The 9959-nt window shown below is 36.5% G+C and overlaps 1 protein-coding gene across 1 annotated transcript; it reads right to left on the minus strand.

Annotated features, from left to right (window-relative positions):
- Positions 1-359: 359 nt before the first annotated feature.
- Positions 360-8593, minus strand: olfml3a (olfactomedin-like 3a). Its single transcript, XM_026920112.3, has 3 exons — positions 8274-8593; positions 4335-4620; positions 360-1497 (listed from the first exon to the last, which is right to left on the minus strand). The coding sequence occupies exons 1-3, from the start codon at positions 8388-8390 to the stop codon at positions 707-709; spliced, it is 1194 nt and encodes a 397-aa protein (XP_026775913.3). The 5' UTR covers positions 8391-8593; the 3' UTR covers positions 360-706.
- Between the last annotated feature and the right edge of the window lie 1366 nt (positions 8594-9959).

The raw sequence follows: 9959 nt of genomic DNA on the forward strand, positions 1-9959 counted from the left end.
CAAATGTCATTCAATAAGTAATGTCTGTGTGAGGTTTTTGGTTTAGCTACCTCACCTAACCTTATGTTACCCTAGAACAAATGGTTCTCAAAGTGGGGTCTGTGAAGCATTAGCATGAAGCATTTTCTAACTTTGTTACAGCATTTTTTTTTTTTTTTTAAAAACACAACCCACCATTATCAAAGCTATCAGGCCTAATAATAATGTCAACTGGAATCCAATGACAATTTTAATAAAAATGGGTGCAAAGTTCAGAAATTCTAAACTTCTCTGGTGCCAATAAATAGCCAAAATATGATTGTACACATTTAAATCATGTGTCTAATTTTTTTTAAAATATCTCATTTGTAAGATGAATATGCAGTGAGGAGTCTGTGAATTTTATTTATTTACTGTTTTACAGTTATCTGATCTCATGAATACTTTCTAGAAATTTCTCTTAAGAAATAATGTTTTTGCTTGATTTCATATGATTTCACGTGTAAGAAATACTACAAATAACTGTATCCCTCAACTGTAACACTATATTGACCATTGATCAGTTGACATTTTGCCTCATAATAATGTTATTATTATTATGCCAAGTTATATTTAACTTCATAAAATGTGAATTATTTAAAGGTTCTATATTTCCGAAGGTGTGTTAATACAGTAAGTGTACAATCTTTTTGGTCAGGTTTTTCTTGTAGTCTCTTTTCAGCGGCAGTTATTCCTCTGGAGGTGGCACTATGGCCCACAGCTTCTTCTTCAGGGACATCCTGTAGAGAATCTGGTAACCGTCATCCCAAGCATACACCTGCTTCTCTACAGGATTGTACTTCAGGCTGGAGTGCGCTCCGAAGCGCCTAGGGAAGTAGAGAAGTGGGGCTTCTCCGGGTGTTACCATGTCATTAACATCAAACACACACTGGACTCTAGAGCGGCTGGGGGGTCTAGTGTTGTAGACCACGTAGAGGGTGCCACAAACAAAAAACGCCGCTTCAGCATTGTTTCTGGAGCATGCCGTGTCCCACATCTGCTCGATGTCCAGTGTGTCAGGGTCCATCTTGGCCAGGTTTATGGTTTCTCCAACAGCATACAATGCCCAAAGTCCTTCCTCATCTGCAATCAGGTCCACCATGGTCTCAGGATTGAAGCTGTACACGGACACCTGGTCCTGTACTGGAAGAACGGCACTGTCCACCAATGAGCTATTCTCCAGATGAAATTTGATCAGCTGCAACTCTGATCTCTCAGTCACGTAGTAAAGAAAGCCATCATAGACAGCATGGCCAGTACCATACCATGCAAAGGGGAGGGTTATCTGCTTTCCTTTGGACATGCCAGATGATGCAGAGAGCTCTTTTACTGACTTGAACTCATAGAAAGTATCCTCAGAAGTTCCATTAAAGATGTAGACCTTTGCAGTCCTGGCATCCTTAGTCCAGACCCCTTTGGTGCTGCCCAGTCTTTTCACGATCTTCATGGCTCGGATACTTGACACAATGTCGACGCAAACTGTGAGGAAATAAATTAATCACCATCAGTGTTCAGTGCCAAACAATACCAGCCTGTTGAATTGTGAAAAGCTGGGAAGATCATATATGTAAATCCTGAAGTCATAACATACATAACCTAAGCCTAATAATAAAGGAAGCCTAATGGAAGGAGTCTCCAGTGTCAGTGCTATGTAACAGTCATTCTTCAGGACAGAGAAGTTTCCACCTTGCGGTTTCTCAGTAATATGACAAGCTGCATTTCTGCATATCAACTTCAAAAGAGTGTGATGAGGGAACAACTATTTATCAATGTTATAATCTAAGTGATAACAGGAACTAACTTGCTTCATAGACATTCCACATCATTAAACATAAGTATAAATGTATTTTAAACTATATGATGTGTTGTTCTATTATGAATTTAAAAAAATGCAAACGTGAGAGCAAAGTGAGATTGTCTAACTGATGATTAACAAAAAAAGGATATATAGCTTTTTTAAATTAAGCATGGGCCATTCTTATTCTTCAAGGTGTCGCAAAATTAGAAGGAAAACACTAGCCTTTGCCACTTTTCAAATTAATACAAATTAATAAGATACAATTTTTTTACACCAATTCCAATGAATGACCAATTAGCACTAACAATCTCATGATTTTCTTAAGATAAACAAAAAGCATATGTAATATACAGTATATAGTAAGATCCATAATGTTATCAAAAAAAAAAAAAAAAAAAAATTAGCGTTAGAGAAATAACATTTACCTAGAGAACTTATTCAGAACATTTCAGGCCAGACCCTGCCTGGAGGAAAACTTATTTCATTTTTTTTTCTTTTAAAGTTCCAGTGGCATACATCTAGCCTGAGGGAGTGAATTTTGCAACCAACATCAATAATAATAATAAAAAAAACTCTTCACTTCCTGGAACTATTTTACTCAGAACTACTGAGAGAGAAAAAGATGTTAACCTAATGGAAATGAGGCCAAGATGAAGGTAATATAGATGAAGCCCTGAAATTATCATAAGAGGGCATTATCTACCACTCTATAGCAAGACTTCTCTACTGCTCTACTTCTCTACTTCGTTCACAGACCTAAAAGCAAGGAGTTGCTTGCAAGTTATGAAAAGACTTTTTTTTTCCCCAGGTCACTTCAGAGCACAGCTTAGACACTTCCAAAAATTTTAGAGGACTGCTAAACGCTTCAGCTTTTGCAAAGGTGTCATATTTAAGGTGATTTGTGACAGTTACAAGGGAAAAAGTGAGCCTACATCTTAAGGAAATAGTCTGGCTTAACTGCAGGTGTCCTCTTTGTTTTGTCCTTGAATCAATAAGACATTGCAGCCTAGAGGAACATAACATCCATCACCAGCTGGAATGATCCAGCTCACAGTACATGATGATAAAGGACTTTTTTAATATGAGCTGAGTATGAATGGAACCTCATCTGACCTGTGCACAGGCCAGCGGTGCTCCAAGCCATGATCCTGTTCCTCAAAATAACCAACATGCCAGAACAAACTAACTCACAGATACTAATGGACACTTTCCAGGCTTTATGAAATTGAGTAATGAATAATGATTTATGCAGGAAATACCAGAGTGAACATGGTTTTTTTTATTGTGTATTGCAGAACATTGAATGAGAAAGCTGTTGGAAAGCTGTGGATGTCAAAATATCCAGAACACAAAAATATGGAGACTGAACAATATTCCCCTATGTAACAAACCATCAGCCTGGCCTTGGTAAGTCTGGATTTGTTATATCTATGAGAACAATGTTGCAATACTGCGGAAACTGTGATTTATCTCCTGATATAAAATAATGGTCTGGTTTTGGGATCCAAATGCGATCATTTTAAGCTTTGTATATAGGATTTACGGCAAAATGAGAAAACCATGTGAACATTTCTCACTTAAAAGATGTTTTAGACTTTGACTCCCCCCAAATCAGGGGTCGTCACCTGGTGGACCCTGGCCTAGATCCAGAACCAGCAAAGTATTTCAGCAGATCAAACCAAGCACTTGAAAATACTGTAGCAGAACTGATCAATGTAGTCAAAAAAACTGGTCATACAACCATACAGATCCATGTTGCAGCCATTTGCGTGAATTATTTACTTTAGACAGCCCATAGATCGTTTTTTTTTTTTCATTTACCCATTCTGGTTTGATAAGTGAAGTGATTAAAAAAAATCAGCTGGACAGAGAAGCTTTAAGACGTTTCATCTAATCGGGCTCCATGGCTCTAGTCAAAAGTGTTACCATGAAATGCCAGTATAGCACAAAACATTACCACAACAAGTTGTTGTAGAAGCATCTTATTAATATCAATGAACTTATCACTAATTGTTGAGAATTAAAACGTTGTTAACTGTTGTCACTATTCAGTCATTTTGCTTATTTGGATCTTTTTAAGGAAGGAATTTTAGCTGGACCTTCAAAATTTTAGCTGAATACCCCTGAAAATTTTTCTTTTTTCACTTTTATCATTACATATTATGTTTACAGCCCACTTGCCAACCTGATGACCAATTATATAACTGTCTGAACATGGTTTTATGAGTATATAACAGAAAGAAGCAAATAAAAACTTATCAAACCATAATAAAAACCTTAATTCAACATATGGCTTTAAATCCAATAAAGAAATTCCTGTCTTCTAATGTAGCCAGGATTTTTTTCCCCAATTTCTCAATCTAGTGATTTTGTGCAGAGAATGCAGCCAACACCAGTACAGCATTTAATGAGTAGCTAAATATAGTCAAGGTCCAAGTGCCAAGATGCCACCAGGACCGAAACCGAAGGTACATGATCAAAAGATCTCCTCAACTCCTCCACACTTTCAGTGGCTCACCTGAAACCTCAAAAAACTCATCCTTCTTCTTCCTCTCCTTCACCACAGGATCTTGTTCCACCATTTTGTCCACTGCTTTAACACAAGGTTTGGGTGGGTTTTTGGTTTCGATGTAGTCCATCTCTCGCTCCACCCGGTCCACCCGCACCCCAGCTCCCTCCAGGTCCTCCCGTAGCTTCTCGTGCTCCTTCCCCAGTTTCTCCAGCAGATCTGCAGCCTGATTCCTGAACTTCTTCAGGTCGCTGCTGTAACGGTTGTTCTGCTCATGCCATAAGACAATACGTTCCTGAACACAGACAAACAAAAAAAAGACAGATGACTAATATGACTATAAAAGACTTATTAGGCACAACATGTGACCTGTTTTCAGCACACGTTATGTGTAGTCTTGTATTTAAAAATGTAGCTGCAAGCGTAGTCAGGATTAAAGTGGTGGCATTTGATCAAAAATGTGATCAGAGGCTGAAAAACAAGGATCTCACTGAGGTCAATATGCAATTGAAAGGAAATGAAGCAGATTTACTTCTCTCCTTCGGAGCAGTGTTGACCAGAGGTGGGAAGTAAAAGTACAATTACTTTGTTACTCTATTAAAGTCTGTTTTTTCAAGTATCTGTCTTGTACTCCAGTTTTTCTTTCACTTAATACCTTTGACTTGTACTTACTACATTTCCAAACACTACATTTTGGTATAATCACACATTTGTAAAGTCATAAAGTGAATTTTTAGCATCATCATAACAATTGTGATAGCAAGAATGAGAGCTAAATACCTATCACTGTAATCTATCTGTCTGTGTCTATCTATGTACAGTTTGTATTGTGACAGCAAGCTGTTAGCATTTGGCTAGTTTGTATCAACAGAGTTATTATCATGCTAGCTAACATTTGAGAGATTAGGAATAAAGCTGTTGTTAGTTAGCTTAGCTAATGTTTTCTCACATCGGTTCCTTCGTGAAACGGTCATTAATTTAACATCGCTAACTAACATCAGTGTGATCTGAGGCAAATGTCTTTTTTCTTTGTGAATCTTTCTTGTGTTTTTCCTTTTATACTTTAAGAAAATTTAAGAGTTTACATTTTTCTACTTTGAATGAAGAATTTAAAGCCATACTTAATCTTTTACCACAGTATTTATTTAGACGAGTAGCTACACTTTAATTTGAGTAAAGAACTCCTCTAGTTTTGACATATGACTCTTTTAAGCAACCCAATGATTTGCTTTTCTCAAAGATTACTAGGTGTAGTATGTTTTAACAATTATTTCCAGTAAAGCTTTTTCTACTGTTGGTTAGTCTACAACGTCACCGTCCCCAAAGCATCATCAACATCATTTTAAGCTCTTTAGTTCTACGCTTGTGGCAAGTGATATGGAATCAATGTACTGGGACATAAAGGCATTCTGACCTACAGTCTAAATCTAAAGAAGGGAAATCTTCCTTAACAACAAAGTGTCACATCAGTGTCGGAATTGGTGTCACACTACAACTCCCAAGAGGCATCAGGGACTACAGACAAGGCTGTCAAGAACCACAGTTTCTACACTGCTTCATGGCGTAAAGAAATCGCCACCAAAGACGACATCTCACACACTCACTGTCATGCTCAAGCTACCTGATTACTGATCACGCACACCTTGACGCAATCACACACACACACACTATATATATCTATATATCTATATCTATCTATCTATCTATCTATATACATATTCAGACTGTAAACACTCGCTTGACGCGAAATATCGTTCAGTGTAGCTTGTCTTCCTGAACTTAGCCTTGTTATTGTGATTGCTTTTCTGGTTTTGATCTTTGTCTCATTTCCTGGTTCATGATGATAGTCCTTGTCTGCAATAGTCTGTTTGTTGATCACCTGACCCTTGCTTGTTATAAAGACTACAACTTTGTCTTGCATTTTGGATTTGTCTAGTTTTTTTTTTTTAAATAAAGCACTTCAACCTGCACCTGCAACCGATTCTGCTGAATGACACAAAACACATTCATCTACACGGAAACGTGTGTGAGTGTGTGTGTGTGTTTGTGTGTAAGTAATATTTTGTCCCACATCTTATTATGCCATTGATGAGACCTTGATATACAACGCATTGCTCAAGTTTAATAACTGCATTGTCACGCTACTGAGATTAGCCAACTGAGATTAACCCTCCCTTCCCAACATTGAATGTGATTATTTTCTTAATTCCTTGACTATTTTCCAAATGATTTCATTCACACCGTGGTGCCGATGGATTTAATTCTAATGTGCAATGCAATGCAATGGTACAGAGAATTTATGAATGCAAACCTAGAAGTTGTTTTGTGGAATATAAACATGTCTAACTACTGTTAAATTATTTGATGCACACTATCTTTGCCAAAGCTTTATCAATAGCTCAACAATGAATTAACTCATCATTCGACTGAAATAAACCTGTATGATTATCAGGTAATATCACATCCTTTGAGGCAGGGAGAGTGGAAAATATATCGATTGAGCAAATACCACAGAATGGAGGCTTAATCTGTTCAGTCCAGTAAATATAGTCCTTAATATTGGCACATTAGAAGATAAAGTCTCGGATGAAGATGAAAGAACAGTACAGCAAATAACATCAGATTTCTGTTGGTACATATAAACAGATATTGATACCCAAGAGTTAGGACCATTTATAGTATGCGAACTTGTGATGTGCATGCTATAATTTGCACGGCTGGGATATAAATAATGCATAAGGAAGGTGAGCATGCTCCATTTCCCTGATAACAAATATGCTGAGGTTAGCACATGTGTCTGGTGTGGAATGAGATTTTGTGTGTGCACTGCACAGCACACAGTTAGTCGATGACATATTGTTAAACTGCTATTCTTTACAGTCCCTGATTAGGTTTTCTAAACGGTTATAGTCTCTATATCAGTCTTTTAACCCTTTCATGTATAGTGTCACGAGTATCACATGCATAACTTAGTTTTAGACCATTACTGTAATTTAGCATATAGCATTATTATGTTACTCTCCAGACTATTTGCCATTCTAAATGTCACTGGAATATCTTTACAAACTTTCTACACAAAATCCCAAATTAAATTTTAATTATTTTTTTCAGGCTAGTCTAGTTTTTTTAACTAGTTGTTTTTATTATAAGATTTGCAACTCCAAAATCAGCTCATATATTATTGCTATATTTTGTTCAATATATATTTATATATATTATAGTTTAATTATTTATTTAATTAATTTTAAGAATTTGTTTTAATTATATTTTTTTCATCAACACTTAATATTTTCCATCTGGATGTTAACAATTATTTTTTTATTCAGGTTTTTTTTTTACTCTACACAGATCCATTTACATTTTAATGTAAGATATAGTATTTTGAAAAATATCAAAATCAATTTGCAGTCAAAGTAATAAAAACCATCTAAAGAATCTGGATATTTTTCAAAAATAATCTATGCATAAAACATCATCCCCATACATTAAACACTGAAGTCTTATGCAGTTTTGAATATAAATGTAGTATGCTAAAAGTGCAAGAATGACGAAAAGAAAGTTTTGGTTAAAATGATGAGTCTGGGATGGATTGCATTTATGTTATTAGGCCTACTTCAGTCTGAGCATGGTCAGCTGGCATGATCATATTTTAAAGAAATGCTAAAGGCAGGAAATTTCCATTCTACTGGTATACATTGCCAAATTATTGTTCTTCTTAAATTATTATTATTATTATTGGTTACTCTTTAAATGATTCTCTGTAGTAATTTTGCTCATAGCCTCACTGATAAATTGTGAAGGAATGGAAAATAAATTTCTTCGGTCTAAATGGATTTTAGAAAAGTGAACTTGGCTGAAAAAAATGGCATCGCTGCAGACGACAGATATGAAAGCTTACTTTTGGTATTTTGAGCTCAGTGTGGTGGGATCTGGCAAATGTATTCTTACCTCCATAGCAGCCATTCTGCTTTCCAGGTAGTTCATCAGGGTCTGGTAGTGGTACTGGGCTTGAGAGAGCTGAGCAAGCATGCTGAGGAGGATTGAAAAGAAGAAGCCTGCTTTCATGGTGAGTTCAGATGTGGAACACTTTGAACTCTTCTTCGAGCAGCCCCAGGACTGAAAAAAGTTTGCACTACCCTAGTGCGTCTTGGGCACAAACCCCGAGATGTGTCTTTGTAGAAGTGATCAAAGAAGTGACCACGAACAGGAACGACTGCTGGGGTTTCGAATTCTCTGGCTTTCTCTCCTCTGGCTGGAATGTTTTCCTAAACGCTGAAGGAGGAGCCATGAGTCTACGGCCTCTAACTGTCCTCTGTAACAAAGCTCTGTTTCAAATATTAACCCTATATGGGGTTTTGTCATTTAAAAAAACATCCAAGTAAAAGGATAAACATACAACATTCAACTAAAGTTGTGTGAAACTAAATTGCCTTCACCCAGTGAGCTAAAAGTCATCATGTGAGCAACGTTCTATTTATTTATTTATTTTATTTTTTTGCCAGCAGGATGTAAGGAGATGGAGAGTACCTCAGTTTGCATTACAGGGAAGAAAGGCATCGTGGCAAGTTAGTTCTCAGTGGAAATGTGTATATAGATAGTCAATGTAGAGGGTTTTTTTTCCAACTCTGCTGTATAAATTCCTTCAAGGGATAAACGACTCAGAACAAAATAAATTGGTTTTCAAAAAAAGTAATTTTGCTCATTTTATTCTAGCAGTTTCACTAAATAATGTAATACTAGTAATGATGCAGTTTTGTCATTTAATGTCACCTTCTTTGAAAAATGCAAAGTTGTAAGCAGATATTGTGAAACACCAAAAAAGGCTTTGGTCTGTAAAGTTATCCTACTAAAGTTTTTCAGCATATTTCTGCCGTTTGGATTTCTCCTAAATAGAAGTAGTCCTAAAGGTATCATTGTCTTTCCATTGCATCTTATTTGCTATAATTCAAAGTAAACAACATCATAATTAAAGTCGGAGTAATCTATCCTAAAGCAATTAGCCAACTGTGACAGCAGTACAGCAGACATGTGCCACCTACACTAAATCTGCTTTATTAAAGAGCATATTGGCTGTTTGCATGTTCTCAAGGTAACAGAATTAGCCAACACCTCCACAAATGGAAGAGCAGATCGTCTTGACTGAAAAAGACATGAAAACAGGAAGCAAACTTGGTTTATTCCAAGGATACAGAAATGAATTTATTCCACAAAGAAGAACAAAGTTGATCATTTCAAATAAAAGAGTAACTAAAATTCATTAACGATATATGAAGGCTCACCATGATATAGAATACATTGTACTACAGAAGGCATTGATTCATTTGCTGTAACAACATGGTTTGGAGAGTAATTCAGGCTGCAAGGCTTATATTAACCTGTGTTTCTGCTCAATCATGCAATTGTCCGCATTTATCAGCCAATCATGTGGCAGCAGCGTAATGCATAAATGCATGCAGGTACAAGAGCTTCAAGAGGAGTTAATGTTCACAGCAAAAATCAGAATGGGGGAAAAATGGGGAAAATGCGGCAGTTCTGTGGGCAGAAACACCTTGTTGATGTGAGAGGTCAAAGGAGAATGGCCAGACTGGTTCGAACTGACAGGAAGGCAACAGTAACTCAAATAACTACTCTTTA

This window comes from Pangasianodon hypophthalmus, chromosome 16 (genome assembly GCF_027358585.1).
Source record: "Pangasianodon hypophthalmus isolate fPanHyp1 chromosome 16, fPanHyp1.pri, whole genome shotgun sequence".
NCBI lineage: Eukaryota > Metazoa > Chordata > Actinopteri > Siluriformes > Pangasiidae > Pangasianodon > Pangasianodon hypophthalmus.